The 22,603-nt window shown below is 41.3% G+C and overlaps 1 protein-coding gene across 1 annotated transcript in view; it reads right to left on the minus strand.

The window, feature by feature from the left end:
• Window positions 1-7,685, minus strand: part of fscn1a (fascin actin-bundling protein 1a) — a 45,249-nt gene extending 37,564 nt beyond the window's left edge. The window contains exon 1 of the mRNA XM_060840840.1: window positions 6,680-7,685. Within this exon, the coding sequence (XP_060696823.1) occupies window positions 6,680-7,499 (820 nt within the window). The 5' untranslated portion in view covers window positions 7,500-7,685. The remainder of the gene's footprint in view (window positions 1-6,679) is intronic.
• Between the last annotated feature and the right edge of the window lie 14,918 nt (window positions 7,686-22,603).

Here is a 22,603-nt window from a genome sequence, read left to right on the forward strand (position 1 = left end):
ATCTTCTGCCTCAGGATCCTATGACCACACAGCCTCAACACTGAATTAACCAGCTTCCAAATCTCCCCTCTCCCTATCCCAGATGCAATCCTCTGACTCAACACTACCCTCTTGACCAACCTACCTGTCCATCTTCCTTCCCAACTATCTGTTCCAAACTTCCCACTGACCTGTCACAATCACCACTTACCTTTGCCAGCCCAACTATCTTTCCCCAGCCCCACCGCCCCTCCCCCTATGTATTTCTCATCCCTGGAGCCTCTCCCTAGTCCTGATGAAGGGTTAAGCTTGAAAGGTTGACTCTGTTGCTCCTCAAATGTTGCCTGATCTGCTGTTTTATTTCCAGCACTCCACTTCAACAAACAGTAAAGTATCCCATATGACCTCAGGCAAGTTGTCACTTAAGTACTCCATTCATATTGTAACATAAGAATATTTTTCATTATACATAAATACAATGGCTATGCTGCTACAGCCATGTAATAATGCGTTCCTTGCCTATCAGGCAGAGTTCACTTGCAGATGATATTCAACTAGGCTTTGAGGTACAAAAAAACGTTCAAGGCATGTATGAATAGGCCTTCAGTTGGCTGAGTGATTGAATGACAAGGAAGTACAATAAAAGCAAAAGTTTCAGTGAAAAAGGTTTAACAAAAATCAAATTAAAAAGGTAAATACAATCAGACGTCTATCCGTCCTTTTAAAACAAATGGCACACAATCACTTGAGTATGTGCATGACAGCACTAGAACATTAAAAGAAAGTGTCAGCAAGTATTGGAACTGAAGGAATACATCACTAACCACAAAAGAAGTTAATTTAGAACAAAAGGTCATTGTTAACACACCAAACCTTCCAGGACTGGGCGCCTGGCATCAATTCTTAAAAATCAATCTTTGCTCACTGAGTTTGGTGACGCTGTTGAAAAGGATATTTGGAAGTACATTGGTGATGAGGCAACTAATAATGCTCCCTTCAGGCTCAAAGGAGAGACTTGCACTGGAGTAAATCCAACCATGGATTTACTAGGCAAGGACTGAAGGACTAGTGTGAATCACAATACATTGAAGGTCTGAAACCAACACATTGCTGGAGAAACTTAGCAGGTCTGGCAGCATCTGTGGAGAGAAAGCAGAGTTAACATTTCAGATATAGTGACCCTTCTTCAGAAAAGCTGAATAAGTGGTAACATGAGAGAGGATGGGTTCGCTGAATGCAATTTGTATAATATGATAATAGATTGAGGAATACCTGGGAATGGGTGACTGCTAAAAGCACTCAAGTGTGGGGTGGATAAAACTGATCACTTATTCAGCTTCTCTTCAGTTCTGACCTGCTACTCAATCTCGTTTATCTTCCCCTTTCATATCCCTCTCAGAGTTCATCTCTACCTATGTGCTCACCTCTTCCCTCCCTCTCCTGTTTCCCCCTCCCCCCCCCCCCCCCCCCCCCCATCTCCATCCCAAACTTCAGCTTCGGCATCAATACCACTTTTTTCTAGTTAACAGTTCTAATGCAGAGTCACTGGATTCTGAACATTTAACTCTGCTTTCTCTCCACAGATGCTGCTAGACGTGCTGAGCTTCTCCATAAATTTGCGATTTTGTTTCAAATGTCCAGCATCCTCAAGTCTTGCTTTTTTCATTGAAGGTCCACAACCAGTGTACTGAGAAAAAAAAAGGAGGAATGAAATGAAAATCCTCACTTTAAGTGCAATGAAATTACAAGGCAATTGAATATAAATATAATACCAGTTCTTAACATCTCCCTGTGGTATGGCCACGTCAAGAAGTGTACTTGTCCAGTTCTGGGCCCCTTAAATGATCAGAGGTTGTAGAAAAATATTTCAGACCAATGATATTTGCTTGGTAGAAAATGGTAGATGCTGGGAATCAAACAAAAGCAGCACTAGGTATACTCCAAGTTGGTTTAGTATGTTCATTTTAGTACAGGTACATTTGGTACAAGTTAAGAAGTCATGTTAGTTTCCAGGATATTTTCAAAGACCCAAGGTTTATTTTAGAACAACACAAACTGCAAGGTTCAAATGTAGAGGAATATTGAAGTTTGATTGGCAAGTTGTGTCAAAGCTTAGGTTTCAAGTGCAAGGAGACAAAGCAAAAAATGGTCATCTCTGGATTGTCCTGTTTTTCTCAGCATCTAATGTACCAGGTCTGAAACAATTTTCGCATCCTTCATACATCTTTAATGCACAATCCAATTTCAAACAGCAGAGAACAAGACAGCACCTTCCAACTGATGACATCTACCACCTAAAAAGAACAGCAGGTGCATAGAAACACCATTAGCTGCAAACTCTCCTCCAACCCACACTCCATCCTCACTTGGTACTATTTCATCATTCCTTCAATATCATAATCAAAACCCTAAATATCCCTTCCAACAGCATGGCACGTGTCCCTGTATCCCAAGGACTGCAGCAGTTTAAGGAGAAGCGCACCATGACCTTAAGGGAAGTTAGGGATTGGCAATAAACATTGGCCCAGCCAGTGACACACTCATCCTTTCAACAAAGGAGACAGTAAACATTCACATCAGAAAGTGAATACGAGTTGCTTTGTGGATCCAAAAAACTATATTCTATCCCTTTGTTGCCAACCTACTTGCTTAAAATATAAAAGAGAGTAAGGTTTTCTATTTGGAAATAAATGACAGAAACAAATGCCAACCTATGTTTACCTTATCTTCGAGACCTATGTTTTACATCCAGTAAGTCATTGATCAGTTGTGCTGTGAAATTTCCTTTACTGTCTTCCTAGCGTTCGGAATAAAAAAAATTCCCACTTACAACCAGTTTTGAGTTTTGGGAAAATTTCTCTACTAAAAAGGGAAACCAGAGAAAAATCAAAAACATTTCTTAGAGAGTTCAGTAAAAACACAGTGCAAGATTGTAGAGGCATCACGTCCCATCTTTCTTTCCCCACTACCTCCCTTGCACACGACACCCCTGGCCACGTAGTAATCCTAATGGATGCATGGCTGCACTTGTGATTAAAACTCTGCTCATGTGCAGTGGCGTCCAGTCAGAAAGTAGATTCTTTTTTAAAACCATTAAAAATTGACCATTCTCTCATGGAGGGAACAAGTGTGATCCTCCAAGTTCAACAAGGTAGGCCTCAGTTGCTGGTCACTGGCCACAGACTACATCCCCCTCCGAGCATCATCTGCTACCTCATGTTCCAAATGCCCAACTGCAACAAGCTGCAGTCAAATCAAGTGTTGAATCTTTTAGTTATTAGATCAGTCTACCTAAGAGTTAAATAATGCTCCCACTATCTATAAAATAGCAAAATATTTTCACACTTCAATTTTGAAATGCTTCTCATCTCAACAAAAACCCATCTCCTTTAGATACCACCAGGACCAATTTCTCAGCAGAGCCTCATTCAAGTCACTATTGAGGCACTTAAATGGTCCTGGCAGTTTTTTTTCAGCTACAGAAAAAATACTATAAGCCACATTCCACCTTGTCCCTGCCAGACATCCACATTTGCACCAAACATCTCAGAACACTGCCATCATCTATCCACCTGTGGGCTAGCTTAGTCACAAGCAGCATTTTAAAAAACTCATTTTTAATTCAATCATTGGAATATGCACATGGCTATCAAAGCCAGCATTTATTGCCCATCCTTAGTCGTTCTTGACAAGGGGAGTGTAGGTTGCCTTTTGGCCACAGTCCACCAGGCAAAGATGTTCCTACAGGGCTGCTGAATACAGAGGCCTGGGGCTTTGAGGCAGCAATAAATGCTCGTCAGATTGGGGTGTGCCTCACAGACACATGACATTCCAGTGTACACTGTCCTAATCCTTTGTATCTAACCGAGGTCACAAGTTTGTGAAGCCCTGTCAAAAATGACTTAGCAGTTTGCTGCAGTATATCCTGTAGATTGTGTACCGTTACAATGTGCACTGCACAGTCATCAAGTTACGGAATGCAGCAGAGAATGCTGTGCATCAATAGCTCATAATTTTCTTAACTATAACTCCAAAAGATTGGAGGATACAAATTATAAGCTACTTGTATTCCTGATGAAAGCAATCTTCCGTAATTAAGCTCGTAGAAAAGGGTCAGTAACAAGCAGAACATTTGAGAGGTGCAGACACCCACTGGACAGTACCCACCCCAGAGGTTTAAAAAAAAATCAGAAGAACTGGCGATGCTGGAAATCAAAAAAACAGAAATTGTTGGAAAAGCTCAGGTCTGGCTGCATCATGGTGAGAAATCAGATTAATTTTTCAGGTCCAGTGACCCTTCTTCAGCATAAGAGGTGTTGTCCTTGAAAACAAAAGGCTGACCACTTCAAACTGGTCAGAAGCCAATTCCCCACGTGCAGTGAGTGAGTATTTTGGGCTCAATTCCAGCTAACTGGCTTCACTTTATGTTGCTGCTTGGGCACTGACTGGAAACATTTTCCTTTAAAAATACTGACCTCCCTGGACTGTGCAGTTATTATTCCCTCTCCCTAACAAAGGTTTTTTTGAAAAACCAAGTGAAGGGAGGAGATTATTACCATCGACAAATGGCAGCTGTGACCACGAGCATGAAAGCAGTTTCGGGCTTCTTTATGGATGTAAAAAAAAACTCACATTTTAGACCAATGTGTTTTTTTAAAAAAAGTGACGAAAATAAGAACCATACAAATCTTCTGAACTAATTTATGTTTATGGAACATTTTTTTTTGCCTAAAATGAAGGTGCTGAAGTCAGTCCAAGCTAGAGGATATTACGTTGATAGATTGGTTCTATCCGATAAGTGACGCGTGATTCTACAGTAGCAAAGCTCCACAGTACCTTGGGACATTTTACTATCTTAAAAGGTGCTAGATAAATGCAGCTTATGCAGATCAAACCAGAGCAAGGAAGATCACACAATTGCAAGGAACCAAATATGCTGTCTTAGTTTTCTTGAGCTTCAAATAAAAACTATGTCCACTGTTTTTATTATTAGTGCAAATACAATACAGGTGATATTTTAATTTACTGCTTGTACACCTTTCAATAAATCACTACAATACCTGATGCTTACAAGATTTTAAAATAGTGCATAACTCATTAAGAAAACTTAGTCGTAAACCTCCATGAGATCAAGGAACTGGATGCTCAATGACTTCACACTAAAAATAATATTAACTAAAAAATAAAGCCACCGAGTAACATTGCTACACTTTGGTCAATTTTAGTTCAACGCGGTCTGGATGCTGTGGTGAATTGTTGCACGTAAGGTTCTGACCGGACTTAGTAGTCGAGGCAAGATGCTGCCTAACCTGCTGTGCTTTGACCAGCAACACATTTGCAGCAGTTAGTAGTCGAGGCGCCTGAAGTATATTTCTGTCGGCAGACCCTAGGCTTTTTGAAAAGGTCTCCCCTTTAAGAGCTCAAATAGCACATCTGGTTTTGTTCTTCAGTCACGGGTGAGATCACACTGAAGCCTTTTTGCGGGGCTAAAGGATTTTAAATGCTTATATTTCATACCATAACGGCTGCTTCCTTTAAAAAAGTGAGTTATTTCTCTGTATTGCCTATAAATCGCATCGCTCTGGAACCCTATTTTGTTGAGCGTTAAAAACGCTCTCAGTAACCACAGCACATTTCCTTTGTTGTGTCTGAAACTAAATTGTTATTTAGCGCCTTCTCAAGAGATGAGGAAGGGAAATTTCAGCTAATCGCAAGATAAAAGTGCTAGATGAGATATCCGCTATCCATTTTTCACAAAAAAAACTCCCTTAGAAGAGCAGATGAATTAAGATTAAATTGCATGCGGATGTTTTTATTTATAAGTGTATTCAGCCCAAGCTTGGTCATGGATGTGGGTCGTTGGTTTGACCGGACACAAACTCTTTACTACACGAACCAATTGCACTCCTCACCTTCGAAGTGTTGGCTGGGAGAGGGGTGACCAGCCTTACTGGCAGAGTATTGTAAGGAAATGTTTGGATTGTTCACTGCACAAAGGAATCATTATACCATTCATGTAATGAACCAGCAAAGCCATTGAGCACCGCTATGGAAGACCGTTATTGCAGACAATGAGGGAGTGATTTTTTTTAAAAAAGCTTTTGCGCGTTCTCAGTCCATAAAGAAATATCCCGCGTGTTTCCATCACGTACGATCTGGAAAATCTGTTGGGACTCATGGCTCTCCCATTCCAGCCAGTTATACTGTTACCCACATTTAATACGTGGTCTCGTTTTAATCAAAAGGGTTTGCAAATGGAAGACCACAGGATGGGACTTGGTTGAGCTAGTTAACCTTTGACACACCGCCCAAAGTAATTAAATACCGTTACCAAGAGAGATTGGAAAGGGTTGATGGATATGTGAAGTATTCATCAAGGGTCACGCCTTCCAAAAGGAAAAAAAATCCTATAGGAAAACAATGGATTGGACTGAAAATAGGAGCCATATTGGAGAAAATCTTCCAAGTCTGATATTCAATTCCCTAGCAGACGAAATTGAGGGAATGAAGTCAATGGAATTCTTAAAGTAATCAGATCTTATTTATATATAAATAGGATGTAGTTTCCCCCAACCAGTTTTGTATGCTCCTATATTTACAACGGGGGTGGCTAGTATTGGAGTGGATCAAGGGGAGAGATGGAAAATGGTTTTTAAGGCAAGAGAATAAACCAAAAATGTGTGCCGGCATTAACCCTTACCTTGCCGGATGGAAACGTTCCTGCTGTTGGCTGCCTTCAGGACCACCTGTGGGTAGCTCTGCTCCAAGACAAACAGCTCATCCTTGCCCGCTTTGGTGCTTTTGCCAGCTTTCATGGTGCCAGTGGGGCCGGAGGGAGCCAGGTACCTGCCCTCACAGTCTCGGAAGGCCACCTTGCCCGACCTGAACTCCAGGGTGTAGCCGGTGCCCCGGTCGGGTTTCTCCACCAGTTGGCCGTCGTTGCGGAGGAAGCGGTTGTCGCTGCTCTGGAGGCTGTACTTCTGATCCTGGAAGACCAGGGTGATGAGGGAGTCCACTCCCCACGGGGTGTCCCGGTCAATGGCCAGCTCGTCTTTGTCGCTCAGGTGCGCGTACCGCTTGCGGGTCACGCTGAAGAGGTTGGCCTGCGGGTGCATGGCGATGTGGACACTCCACTTCTCGGCCACCGAGATGGTCTGGGCGAAACAGGTCAGGCGGTCCTCGGTGCCGCCGAAGTAGCGCTTGTGGGGCTCGGACTGCAGCGACCAGCGGCCGTCGTCGTGGGCGACAATGAGGAACCTGCAGTCGGCGGCTGGCTGCTCACTCTCGCAGCACACGTTGCCATCCTTATCGGCGGCCAGGTACCGCCCGAGGTGGCTCCTCAGGAACACCACGTTGGAGTCCTCGCCGTTCTGCTCCAGCGTCCAGATCTGCTTCTTCTTCATGGAGGTGGCCGAGGCGTTGATCTTGAAGCCAAAGGCTTCAGCCGTTAGGTATTTCTTGCCGCAGTTGATGAGCCCAAACTGGATCTGCAGACTGTGGCTGGGGTCGTTAGCTGGCATGGTTAGCTCTTTTGTTAACACTATTTCAATCTCAGGGGTTTTGTTTTGCTTTAAAACAGGGATTTTTTTTTGGTGAATGTTGCACGGGCTGTGTTCCACCTCTTTGTTTGAAATGAAGATCCCCTCTTCCCCCGAGTAAATTTGAACTCAGCCTCCTCCAGTAAAGGCTGGAGCGCTGGCGACCGCGGTATCATTTATACCGTGCCTGACGTCAGGCGCCTAGAACCGCCTTCCACCAAAATCCAGACCCTGAGGCTTCTTCTCAACCACTGACACTGCCCTGCATTTTGTTGTTACTCTGCTTGATGCTTTCACCCTGATTATAGACCCCTCCCAAAAAAAACCACACCAACTTGACAGTTCTTACTCTGTGCGACCAGTTGATAAAAGACAATTGGCTGTAATTTCACAGTTTTATTTTCAAATAAACTCATAAAAATGAACATAAGATAATTGAACCAGAAGTTGGCCATTTAGCTCCTTAAATGTGTTTTGTCACTCCATTAGATCATACCTGACCTGCCACCCATCTTTATGTACCCACTCCCTTTGCTCCATTTGTGTTAACAAAAATCTATAATCTCAGATTTTAAAAAAATTGCTTAATCTCGTATCAATCATTGTTAGCAGAAGACAGTTGCAAATTTCCACCATTCTTTCCTTGCAGAGACATTTCCCAATTTCATTACCAAAAGGACTGCTTCTAATCTTCTGACTATGCCTCCTAGTTTGAAATTCCGAAACGAGTGAAAGTATTTTGGTTCCAATCTACCCTATCTTGAGGGCCAGTGCATTGACTCCACGGTCATCAAACAGAAGTGCCTGTTTTCGTTTTATTAGGTTACCACTATTAAGGAACTCAACCATAAAAAATAGTATTTAGAGAAGCTTAAAGATGAAAGTTTTTATCAACGCTCAGCAGACATCCTGTGATACATGTGAGTGAAGATCTTGCATCCCTGTGGATATTGCATATTCGTTTTCCAAGGTCAGTCAGACATATACAGAGGCAGGTAACCAGAGTGGCCAGTACCATGAGCAATGTTAAACCTGTACCTGTAAGATTACTACACTTTAGTAGGTGATTCATTGTACTTGATAAAGTGTAGACTTAACTTTCTGCAAATGAATGTAAGCTATATATATATATATATATCAATTATTGGATTTAATCCTAACATTTTTTAACTAAGTCAAAGCTAAAAGAACTGCAGATGCTGTAAATCTGCTTCAAAAATGGAAATTGCTGGAAAAGCTCAGCAGGTGTAGCAGGATCAGTGAAAAAAATCAGAGTTAACATTTCAGATCCAGTGATCCTTCCTCAGGAAGGGTTAACTCTTTTTTCTGTTCATAGATGTTACAGTCGAAAAGTGTGGTGCTGGAAAAACACAGAAGGTCAGGCAGCTTCTGGGGAGCAGGAGAATCGATGTTTCAGGCATAAGCCCTTCATCACACTTTTTGTCTCTGATCTCCCCAGCATCTGTAGTCCTCACCTTCTCCTCTTCACAGATATTATACTTGTTATACCATGTTATATTTGAAAGTTCCTCTAATCCTTTTGCACTAAGTAAATATCCTAGTTCACCCATCCCCCTTTACAGTCCCTGACTTGTATTGATTCCCAGTTGAGCTTTGCCTCAATTTTAACATAGTGAAATTGTGTTCAAATCCATCCACAGCTGTCACCTCTTCATATCACTGTAATTTCTTGCAGCCCCACAATTATCCAAGATCACTGCACATTTCCAATTCTTCCATAACCTGAATGTCATCACTCCAGCACTGTTGACCATGCCTTCAGCAATGTAGGCATGAAACTCAGGAATATCTTCCCTAAACCTCAACACCTCAGTAATTTTTTTTGAATCCATTCTTAAAGTTACTGCTTTGACCAAACTACCTTTTTTATTATTACTGGGAAAAAAAATTATAAAAGATTTTCATCTCATCAGGACAATTCACAAGAATACAGTTAAAAAGGAAAACCAACATTTATAATGCAAGACAACAGAGGTTTGGTTGGCCAGCTGGCAAATGAACTCTTAAAAGTGTTGGGGAATGCACCCATTAATCATCATGACCACCTGATGAAGGAGCAGTGCCCTGAAAGCTAGTGTTTCCAAATAAACCTGTTGAACTATAACCTGGTGTTGTGTGATTTTTAATTTTGTCCATCCCAGTCCAACACCAGCACCTCCAAACCCATTACTGCTTATCGCAGTGTGTTTAAATTTTAACCTAGGCAGATTAATTCTGACTGTTAGTGTGTCTCCCTTAAAAAGTGAACCAGTGAATGGTTATCATCTACTTCATTCAGCTGAAGTAGGCACAGAGCATGCACACATTCTTTCTATCAGCAACGAACAGGAGCCTCTGTAACTTACAGTACACGCAAGTGCACCATACTGTGAGTTTGGACTGACAAGTCTAGATTATTTGGCAGTGTAATTCTTTGCACACATATTTGATATGATCAGCCAGTCTGCATACCTGGCATCACACCACGCTGAAATTCGCATACCACATTATTCGTTTGTGTGAAATACAGAGTATCTCTTTAGCGTGACAGCAGCATCCTGTTTGTGGCGAATAACACTTGTGTTGCTACAGCCTAATAATACTATGAGACAGCTAACTTCACTTGTTTGCTCAAGTGTTTGAGATATCTTACCCTTCTCTGAGGTAACCTGGACACTTTCCAGAACCAAAGCGACAAACTTGGCCTTTCATGAGTTAATACAGTGCGAAGTGATCTAATCAGGGTGTCCGTTATCCTGCAGGATGGCTTTGATACATCCTTTCCAGCATCACGTTTGCATGGATGCTGCTATCAGACCAAACAGACATTCTGCCTATCACACAAATGAGTAATGCGGTCTGTGAATTTCAATAGCAATGTGATGCCAGGTATGTAGGCTGTACACCCCAAAGACTAGTGGATCATATCAAAGAATATATCTCTTGCTGTTCATAACAAGCAAGGTACTGACCATAGCAAACCAGCCCATGCTTGCAAAATAGAGTCCCACATTAGGTGTGATTCTGCAACCATACAGTTTTACTTGTGTGTAGCGTAAGTGAAATATATTAATACTTGGATCCTTGTTCTTTGCAGACAGAACAAACATATACACTTACTGCAACAAAAACTGAGCAGGTCTGGCAGTATTGAGGAAGTTGAGAGTGTGTTGCTGGAAAAGCACAGCATATCAGGCAGCATCTGCAGAACAGGAAAATCAACGTTTCAGGCTGGAGTCCTTCCTGATGAACACACTCTCAACTCTGATCTCCAGCATCTGAAGACCTCACTGTCTCTTAGCATTGAGGAAAGGTCACTTGACTCAAAATGTTAACTTTTATTTATCCCTACAAATGCTGCCAGACCTGCTCAGCTTTTCCATGAATTTCCGTTTGTGTTTCTGATTTGCAGCATCTGCAGTTCTTTCAATTTTTATTGTATACACACACTACATCTATTTCAATCAACAAAATATATGACAACCATTTGCTGGTTAATTTTCCATGACAATGCTGTAACCAATCAGAGTCAAACGCCTGTTTCAAGATTTAGACAAGGCTTGGCAATTAACTGTCAATCAGCGTCAATGCATACATTCTCATAGCAACAGCTCTGCCAATTAGAATCTAATTGTCAATCACATGTTTCTGTCCTCTCCTGCTGTATAAATGTGGGTTTCCCCCTTAACTGAGTATTTTTTGTGAATGGTCTGGATGAGTGCAAAGTGAAAAGCTTTAACAAATGTATTTTCAGCAATATGCAAGTTTTTGTACTACTGAGTAGCTATTTCTACCTTGTCACATACCTCCGTGCCAAATTCTACCTGATAAAGCTCCAGTGAAACAGCTTGAAAAGATTTTACTTTGTAATGGTGATTTACTAAGACAAGTTATTGCTAGTACGAAGCCACCGAGATTAGGAAGCCCCAAGTTCGATCCCCAGGTAATGCTGAGTTTGATGTATTTATGTAAGATAACAATGAGAGCACTACAATTAGCTCTGTGGTTTCTAAGAATATGCTGACTCTCCCTTCCAGGCTCCATGGGTTTTGAAAGGATCACAATACTATCTTGTCAAAGAATTTCTCACAGAATATAGCTGTTAGTCCATGATTTCCTAACTTGCAACTCCCTTCCTTTTTAGCATTACTTAAAACATGGTGCATACTCACTCCCCTACTGTACTCACTGTATACCCATGACTGTGTCACCAAATACCAGACTAATGCCGTTTACAAGTTTGCTGATGACACCACCATAAATGGTTGAATTTCAGATGGTGACAAAACAGACTATAGACGGGAGGTGGAAGACCTGGAAAAATGGTGCACTGAGAACAACCTAGCTCTCAATGCTGGCAAAACCAAGAAACTCATTATTGACATTCGGTGGGATGTTACTCATGCCCCCCGCCCCCCATACATCAACAGCACAGAGGTGGAACGAGTGGAGAGCGTCAAGGTCCTGGGAGTGGTCATCCACAACAAGTTTTCTGGGACTCTTCATATGGACACACTGGTTACAAAGGCCCAACAACGTCTCTTCTTCCTCAGGCAGCTGAGGAAATTTGGCATGACAGCAAATACCCTCGCCAACGTTTATAGGTGCACCATCGAGGGCATTCTGTCTGGATGTATCACTATCTGGTATGGCAACCGTACCATTCAAGATCGGAGACGGTTACAGAGAGAGGTGAACTTGGTCCAGACAATCACAAAGGCCAACCTCCCATCTATAGAATCCATCTACCAGGCCCACTGTCAAGGAAAGGCTGCCAGCATTCTCAAAGATCCATCCCACCCTGGCATGCTTTTCTACAGCCTCTACCATCAGGGAGAAGGTACAGAACCTGAACATATGCACCAGACGGTTTTGTACTGTTTGTTAGAATACTGAATATATTCACAATCTCTTAACATTCGCCTGTACCTGTGTTTTTGTTTTTTCCGCTGTTTATCTATTATTTACTTATCTATGCTACTTAACTCTGTGATCTGCCTGTATTGCTCGTAAGACAAAGCTTTTCACTGTGCCTTGGTACACATGACAATAAATTCAATTCAATTCACTCCACTCCACTCATGTCTCAATGTAACCAACAAAAAAAAATGCAGAAAAATCTTACGGTTAGCAGCAGATATAAATTTTAATGATTGAACAATTATTATGATTGATGTGCATGGCCAGGTCTTGAAATCTTACTAATTTGTTTCCTGTTATTTTGCAGTTTTTCCCAGTGATTGCATTTCAGATTGCGTGAAAAACTGCTGACATAGAATCACTGAATTGGAAATGCTCTGGAGACTGAAGCTAGAGTTTGTTGTGCATGTAGAGGTGACAAGGGATACTTGTGTGGAAAGTTTACAGAATCATAACTTGCATCACACATGAGGTTGAACTTGAAATGGAGATGGGCAGTTTATCTGAATGGCTTCAGAGTTAGAATAGTCAGCTGCACATTTTTGTGGGTTGTACAAACAAATATATGTTTTTGGATTGGTAATACCCAAATTGATCCATTTAGCAGTTTAGTTGGTTTTCTGGCCAGGTTTTTTTTACTGGCCAAGAAGTAATTTGGAGTTAATTGTATTTGATTAAATTTGGATTATACCATTTAGCCCTCTATGTAGTTTTCCTTTGGCATTCTCAATTGCAAAATGATCCAACATAAGTCTGTCAGGATAAAACAGCTGGGTAGGGTTTTTGGGTGTAGCAGCATCAGATGTGTATTTAATATATAACTTATAGTGATTTGGTTTGGTTTAGTACATCTATGACACTGGAATAATGAGTTTCCTAACTGAGAATTCTTCTTTGTTTATGTTTTTTGGGCATGGAGAGTGAAAGATGAGGTCTACCAATGGGATGGGTAACAGACAGGTCAGAGGCAAGTTTCACCTCTGCCAGGAAGATTCCTATAAACACTTATAAGATGTTGGCACATCTTTGGCATGTCACTGTCTAATGCATCATCAGACTGGCACCATAAATTGCAGTACCAGTGACCTTGCTTCATTTCAGACAGACTGCAAATTACAGGGAGTGCTCTGAAGTGATTGTCAGAATTATTGTCTTTGTTACTAACTCATTTTTGAATCATCTCCTCAGAATGGTGGTTGTAACATTACTCTGCTCCAATATTTGGTAATTGTGTCTCTGTTTCAAGCTTGCACAACTTTAAGCCAGTAACTGGGTTCTGCCAGATAGTTTTATTCCAAGCATCCTTCATTCCCATCAAAATATACCTTGCAGATAAGAGCAGCTTTTGCAGAGGCTGCTAACATTCTTGTCTCAGTAGATTATCACTGACCTTGAAGAAGAATATGTGACATCTTATTGTTTAGTTATTGTACCAGACCATCTTCTTCATCCATAGATCAAATTTGATTCTCTTTGCTCACCTACCTGCCAGCTTCATCTGATGGTACATTGGTTGAGTTTACTGCTTTCCTTCCATTGCTTGGGCTCACATAAATTTTAAAGTTAAATATGAGAACTTTGAATAAGAATATTACATATTATGATTAAGCTTTTCCTCCCTTTTTTCAATGAAAGTTGGTGTGTTTGTGGCAGTGAATTTTCAGTTAGCATACACTTCAATGACCTAAAATTACCTTACAATAGTTTGGTCTGTAACTTGCCATTAATCATATTATTAATGACCTCTTGTCACATAGTAAAATCAACTGATGTAATACCTTAGCTATAAAATGTGAAAATAAGCAGTTGTGCTGACCCATTCCAATTTTACTTATTGTTATGGCTGGGATTTATCGGAATGAAATGTCTGTCTGACTGCTGTTTTCTAAAGTTTGCTTCAGTGTTTAAAATAAATGCTACATTGTTAGATGTGCCCCCAGGTCACATACCAGTACTCAAGGCTACCTTTTCATTTCCATCTTTGTAGCTCTCCATCCTTAAAGGAAGGATGAGAGGGAATGTTCTTAATGCAGACAGTGTACTAAATAGGACCTTAGATTTTGCCCTTTTTTTTCATGGTTGTTGAAGCATTTTCCAGAAATTCAAGTATATTGTGGCACCTGAAAAGTGGCCACTTAAAATTCTCAGCCTTGTGTTTGTGTTTCATGCCATATCACACATCTTTGTGACCTCCTCCAGCTGTGCAATCCATTGAACTCTCCCTCCATTTGACTCTTGTTGCTTGTGCATGTACTTGCCCCATTCTCTCTCTACTCCATCATCCATGACTGTACCATAATTTAAACCAGAAAATACTGGAAACACTCAGAAACCAACAAGCTGCAGTAACTAATGGCCAGAACTTCTTTTTTAGTTAATATATGGGGGTGGGGTATTTTTACCAGTGAGACAGCCCTCCTCCCTCCTCCACCTCCACCTCCCCCCCCCCAACAATATGAGAGTCACTAGAATAAATGCAAATCAGGCACTTGCAGTATCCCTCTGTAGGCTTCTTAGTCAACCTCAGATGGCTGCACTACAGTGCTTGAGACCAACTGCAGAGGGACAGTAGGTGACATTTTAGGGGCTGTGAATGGCAGGGTGGGGATATAGAGCGAGAGAATGGTTGGGGGTGGAGGAGGATCAGAAGCAAGGCAGGGAGGTGAGATTCAGTGGCCATGCCCCAATCCCCACCTTGTGTATGATCATCCCAGACTGGGGCAAGTCAAAGTTCCCTGCAAACTGGTAGGCAGGCTGCTCTGATGTAGCAGTCAGGAACACAGTTAATCAGCAAGGTGGTGTGTTATGACATGGCGGTAAACTCCTCTGCTAATTAAACCAAACACCCAGAAAAGCTCACCTCGCCTCGTAATCTGTTAATGTATGAGTGACAGAGAACTCCCAAATTCCACTATTTAAAAAGAAATCAATTTATTCTTTAACTCTGAAAGAGAACATTAAACAACAAGTCTTAAGCCTCCTTTCTCTCAAATGCTTGTTATATGCATCCTTCTCTTAAAATAAAAATTTGTTCCCATAAAACTCCATATTAAAATTACATCAACTTAATTTTAAAACCACACAGCGGCTGTTGTTGTCAGTGTCTGTCTTCCTCTGGTTATAGATCTTCCTGCGTCATCTTCAGTCTTTTGCTGCAAAGATGTTTCATATGAAAAAGGTACCTTTGATAGAGAGTGTTTTGCTGACAGTTATTCTGTTGATGGCAGTTGGTCTATCTAGCTAACTGTCAAAATGCCTGTTTCTCTATAACCCAAACATCGGATCATCTCATTGATTTGAGGTTGACAAAGACAATAAATTCAAAATCAATTGGGTTTTGGTATCCTGGTGCTTAATTTAAACTGATTGGCTAATTGAATGATTGTCAAAACAGCAACCAAAACTTGGGTATTTGTTTCACAGCCAAATGTAATATATTTTCAATTTTCCAGTACACTTTGAGACTGCTAGTCAGTCACATGATAGGTGCCTGCAGGCTCTCAGTGCAAAATTGCTTTCACCCACTCTTAAAGTTACAGTACACGCCTCCAACGTCATAACAGGTGGAATGAGACCCTTGAACCATCCTTAATTGTCCACTGATAAATCTTAATTGCTGGCAGATCAGGAAGGTCAACGTTGTGTTTTTTTTTAACATACCCAGAAATTAATTTCTGAGGAGGCAGGAAGAAGGTGAGTATTTCTCTGGTCCAATTATCTGCCCATCACTACAGCTTACTTGGACACTTCTAGGAAGGAGACAACAATTACACTTCAGGAATACTTAATTGGCTATAAGACACTTAGTGGCTTCTTTAAATTTTGAAAGGTACTATATAAGTTTTTTTTAACACATTAGTTTGACTGAACTGATAGCATACGTGACTCTGAAAGCTTCCGTACTTGAGCACTACATCACCGTTTCAGGAAAGGAACGTTGGGTTAGGAGGAAGCCATTCAACCTATCAAGCCCACACTCCCATTCTAGACCATAACCAATAAATCTCTTCAATGCCATTTTCCCACATGACCTTCACATCTCTTAATGACTTTAGTCTCCAGAATCCTATTGATTTATTTTTTGAACACGGTCAATGATTGAGCTTCCAACCCCTCTTTTGTGGGAATTCCAAAGATTCAGAACTCATGGAGTCAAGAAATTCCTTCTCATCCTCACCTTAAATGGCCTGCTCTTATTCGGATATGTCCTAGAGTCACTAGCAAGCTGACACATCCTATCCCCATATCCTGCAAGAATTTTGTAAGTTTAATTGAGGTCACTTCTTATTCTTCAAAACTCAAAACTTCAAACTTCAATCTGTCCTCATAAAGCAACCCTGCCATCCAAGGGATTAAGGTGAACCTCTGATGCACTCATTCTATGGCAAGTCTTGGATAAGGCGACCAAATCTGTACACAATGCTCCAGGTGCAGTCTTATCAAGATTTGGAGTTGCCGATGTTGGACTGGGGTATACAAAATTAGCAATCACACAACATCAGGTTATAGTCCAACAGGTTTATTTAGAAGCACTAGCTTTCAGAGCAGCTTCCTGATGAAGGAGCAGCGCTCCGAAAGCTAGTGCTTCCAAATAAATCTGTTGGACTATAATCTGGTGCTGTGTGATTTTTAACAGTTTTATCAAGGCTCTATAAACTGCAGCAAGACATCTTTTTAGTTCAAAACTGAATGGAATGCCAACATACTGTTATAAAGATCTTGCTTGCTGCACTTGTATTCTAGCTTTGTATTGACTCACGAACAAGGACACCCAGATCCCTCTGGACTCTCACATTTCCGAACCTCTAACTAGTTAAGAAATATTCTATTTTTCTGTTATTACTCCCAAAGTGAAGGAAATAACTTCACACTTTTCACATTATTTTCAATCTGTCCCATCCTAGGTTTTATTTAAACCATTCAAATCCTCTTGAAGCCTACGCTCCCTATCCACAACTTACATTCACTCACAGCTTGGAGTCTCACCAAAAGGCTTTTGAAAACTAAATACACGACACTGACTTGGTCTTTGTCAATACTACAAATAACATTGTTGGAAAACTCCAAACATTTATCAAGATGATTTACCTTGCACAAATCCATACAGACTCTGCTCAGTTTTGCATTCATTTTTAGGTGTTCAGTTATCACATCCTTTATAGCATATTCAAACATTTTCCTACCAAGACTGTGAAGCTAACAGTTTTGAAGTTCTCCACATTCCCCATTTCTCTCCTCATAGAATCTTAGAATCCCTACAGTGTGGAAGCAGGCCCTTTGGCACATTGAGTCCACACTAACCTTCCAAAGTGTGTCCCACCTTAGCCTATCCATTGTAACCCTGCATTTCCCAAGGCTAACCCACCTAGCCTGGACGCTACGGGCAATTTAACATAGCCAGTCCACCTAACCTGCACAGCTTTGGACTGTGAGGGGGAAACTGGAGCATCTAGAGGAAATCCATGCAGACACAGGGAGAGAACATGCAAACGCTACACAGACAGTTGCGCAAGACTGGAATTGAACCTGGGGTCTCTGGTGCTGAGTCATTGAACCAACTGTCCTGCCCAAATAGTTGAGTTATATTTGCCACCTTCAAGTAGGGAAGAACTGTTTAATCTAGGCAAAGTTTTCTATACAGTTCTGAGAAAGGTCTGCTGTCCTTTAGATGTGATGTAGATGTTTGGACTGGTAATTCATGTGAATGGCAATGGTGCTGCAGCATTTTTCGAATAGATGTAAGCAGTTCTTCCAATGCCTCAACTATCCTTTCTCTTGTAACTGAAAACAGACTGATTGATTGATCATTCACTTATACTTTCATCATGAGCAGTAACCCTTTAAAGCTTCTGTCCCAGATATACCCTCCTTTGAATTCAATGCATTCCTGTTGCGTCTCTGCTGATGTGAAGTTAATTAGCTAACCTCACTTTGTAGCTGTATTGTCAGAAAATTTCTTAATAATCTTAAGACGGGATTGATATTTAATTAAAAGTGGGATGTTTTTATACGTCTTAGTCATTGGTGTGGTCATGTCACATGCAGATTATAAATCTTGTATTGCATTAAACAGAAAGGTTCACATTTTGTTTTCCCTGAAACAGGTTAATTTAAATCCTTGACTTGTCTGTAAATCTTAGCATGTTCCATGGAAGTTTTGCCCATCCTTCTAATTTGGTCTAATCTCAGCTCACCAGAGTACAAACGACACTGAAGAAGCTCAACATCATCCAGGACAAAGCAGCCCATTTGTTTGGAACATCATTCACCCCCTCAAACATTCACTCCACCACTGACACACAGTGACAGCCATGTAGACCCTGTTTTAAGGTGCACTTCAACCACTTGCCAAGCCTTGCTAAACATGAGAGCTCTAGCCCATTGAAGAAGAACAGCAGCAGATGCACTGGAGCACCACCAGCTGCAAGTTCGCCTCTAAGTCACACACCATTCTAAATTAACTGTTTCCTTACTGTCGCTGGATCAAAAACATGGAATGATTCCATGTCTCTTAGCTTCCTTCCTGATGGCACTGTGGGTCTACCTACAGCAGATGGCTTGCACAGTCCATGAAGGTAGCTCACCTTCGCTGGTGTAATTAGGGGATGGGCAAGCAGGTCCACTCCCTTAAAATAATTTTTAAAATTGCAAGATTGAAATTGAAAATAGGAAACATGGAAACTGTGTATGAGGTATTGAAGCAGAGATCAAATGGTTTTAGCTTTGGTACAAATTCTTTGCATTAGTTCAATGAAATTCTATAAAACTCGATGTAAAAAGTTGTCACATTTCTCATTATATCATGATTTGGATGTTCCTGATGAAGGAGCAGCGTTCCAAAAGCTAGTGCTTTCAAATAAACCTGTTGGACTATAACCTGGTGTCGTGTGATTTTTTTTTAACCTCACTATAATCAGTAACTCTTTGGTTTAGTAGATGTAAATTTGTGATTTCCTTCTTGTATACGTGATGCCTGTTATGATTCATATCAAGACAAATCATGCAGTGCTGATACTGTGTGTTTGTAGCCACCGTGACTTGGTTTGTAATAACTTGGCAAATCACCCCATAGCAAGAGGAATCTTGTTTTGATCTCATGCAGATAGAAAACAAGATGAGTGTTAACAGTTTATACAGCTGTGCCCTGCATTCAAACACCCTGTTGCCAGCAACTTGAGCTATAACACGTTGATCACTACTGGAAGCAGCTTCCATTATGGATAGTTTGAAAGATTTACATTAAATGATAGCAAGGGTAAGGGGCTTCAGTTAATCCAGAGAAGTTGAAGTTGTTCTCCTGAGAGGAGGTTAGAGGGAGATTTAACAGAGCTGCTCAAAATCACGAGGAGTTTGGTAAAGTAGCTCAGAGAAACAATTTGCAATGGCAAATTAGCAAACAACAAAACTGAAGTGGGGGTGGGTCAGGGTTCAGTGCAGGTGAGGCCATAGAAAAATCTCAAATGTATGGCTGGACAAAATAATGTAAATGGTTGCCAATAGTAACATTTAAAAGAGAGTTGGATATGGATTCCAAAAGGGAAAAGCTTGCAGCACTATGGGAAAAAGCAGGATGTGGCACTACAAGCCAGCATTGTCACAGTGGACTGAATGGCCTCCTTCTGTGGTACATAATTACATAGGGTGAAATTGATCCATGCCAGCCAGGCAAAACTGATTTATAATGAATCAGGAGTCTAACTTGCACAACTTTAAGTATAATATAGTAGTGAAGCACTGACCATGCCCAACTGAGCTATTCCAATGGAGTTACAACACTGGCAGCTAGCCAACAATTTGCAAAATGACCCAAATGTAACCTGTCCTCAAAAGGTAAGACAAATCCAACTTGGTCAATTAATGCTCTACCTGTCCACACTCAACATTAGGACAGTGATGAAAGTGTCCTCGACTTTGCTATTAAGCAACATTTACTCAACAATAATCTGATTGCTGATGCTTGGTTTTGAGATTTGTTAGGTTTACTCAGCTCCTGATCTCATTACAGTCCTGGTTGAAACATGGACAAATGAGCTAAACTCAAGAGAGGAAGGGAGGGTAATTACCCTTGATGTCAAAGATAGCATTAAACCAAGAGTGGCATTAAGGAACCCGAGCAAAACTGAAGACGATGGGAATTGAGGGGAAACCTGTCTGTTGGCTTGAGTCACACCCAGGACAGAGGAAAATGGTTGTGGTTATTGAATCTCAATCATCTCAACAACAAGACATCCCTACAGAAGTCTCTTAGGGTAGTATCCTGGCTCAACCTACTTCAGCCACTTCTCTCCATCATAAAGTCAGAAGACCTGAGGCTTACTGAGGATTGCACATTTGTGACTCCTCAGACACTGAAGACAACCATGCTCAAATGCAGCAAAACCCGGACAATATTCGAGTTTGAGCTGATATTTGTGCCACACAAGTCCCAGGCAACAACCATTTCCAACAAAGGAGAATCCGACCATTGATGTTTGACATTCAGTGGAAATAGAGTCAAGATTAGAGTGGCACTGGAAATGCACAGCAGGTCAGGCAGCATCCGAGGAGCAGGAAAATCGATGTTTCGGGTAGGAGCCCTTCATCAGGAATGAGCCCCTGCTGTGCTTTTCTAGCACCACTCTAATCTTGACTCTAATCTCCAGAATCTGCAGTCCTCACTTTCGCCTGTTCAGTGGAAATACCCCATTGCTGAATTCCTCAATATTAATATTGTTGGGTTATCATTGACAAGATGCTGAATTGGACCATCCATGTAGATAGTGTACACATAAGAGAATTCTGTAACAAGTAACAAGTAACACACCGTGGGTGGCACAGTGGTTAGCACTGCTGCCTCACAGCGCCAGAGACCCGGGTTCAATTCCACACACTGACTGTGTGGAGTTAGCACATTCTCCCCGTGTCTACGTGGGTTTCCTATGGGTGCTCCGGTTTCCTCCCACAGTCCAAAAAAAAATGTGCAGGTTAGGTGAATTGGCCATGCTAAATTACCCGTAGTGTTAGGTGCAGGGGTAAATGTAAGGGAATGGGTCTGGGTGGGTGCGCTTCGGCGGGTCGGTGTGGACTTGTTGGGCCGAAGGGCCTGTTTCCACACTGTAAGTAATCTAATCTCCTGATTCTTCAAAGCCTATCCATCATTTACAAAGTAAAAGTCAGGACAGGGATGGAATGCTGTATGCTTGCCTGAATGAATGCAGGTTCACCAACTCAATAAGCTCAATATCGTACCTGTAACATCAGACTACTTGGTTAGTACCCCATCCACCACCTTACATATTAACTCCCTCCTCACTCCTCCACTCCCCTACTGTACACACAGTAGCAGCAGTGTGTACCATCTACAAATAAACTGCAGAAACTCACCAAGTCTATTACAACAGCACCTTCCAAACCTGTGATCTCTACTATGTAGAAACACAAAAACAGCAGATATATGTGAACTCTGCTATCTACATGTTCCCCTTTAAGTCTCACATAATTCTAATTTGGAACTACATTGTTGTTACATTTTACCCCATTGTTACTGGGTTAAAAACCTGGAACTCCCTCCCACATCATATTGATGATGGTGTATCTGATGCTCATGGACTGCAAAACTTCAAGTAGGCAGTCTACCGCCATCTTCTCAAAGCCGATTCAGAATGAGCAATAAATGCTGGTCCAGACTGGGGTGATCACATCACAGGAATTTTTAAAAATGTCCTCAACCACAATCCCTATTCCCCAACCAATGATGTTGGAATTACCAATAATGACCAAAAAGGTTTTCTGCAATCCTTGGAAATTTTAAGATGAATGTAGTAAGTTCTTTCTCAGAGGGTTATGAGCTTTCTTTTCTCATAAGATAGGAACAGAGTCTTTGAGTATTGTTAGATAGGTTCTTGATAAGCAAGAACTTATGAGTGATCAGGTCGGCCTTGATCTGATTGAATGGTGGAGCAGGTTTGAAGGGTTGAGTCGCCTAATCCTAAATCATATGTTCCCATCCACAAGTTCCAACTCCTCCTGCAAATGTTGCTCCCTCCACAGTTTCCTGGCCCCACTAATATCTGGGCCAACATTTTGAAATTTATTCTCATATTGCTCAGTAATACTTCTGATTTTGATGCTTGAAAAATCCTCCTTTTCCCTACATGTGCATGTTAACATTTTGTTAGTTTCCTTGT

The sequence above is a fragment of the Hemiscyllium ocellatum genome, chromosome 20 (genome assembly GCF_020745735.1).
Source record: "Hemiscyllium ocellatum isolate sHemOce1 chromosome 20, sHemOce1.pat.X.cur, whole genome shotgun sequence".
In the NCBI taxonomy this organism is placed as follows: Eukaryota; Metazoa; Chordata; class Chondrichthyes; order Orectolobiformes; family Hemiscylliidae; genus Hemiscyllium; species Hemiscyllium ocellatum.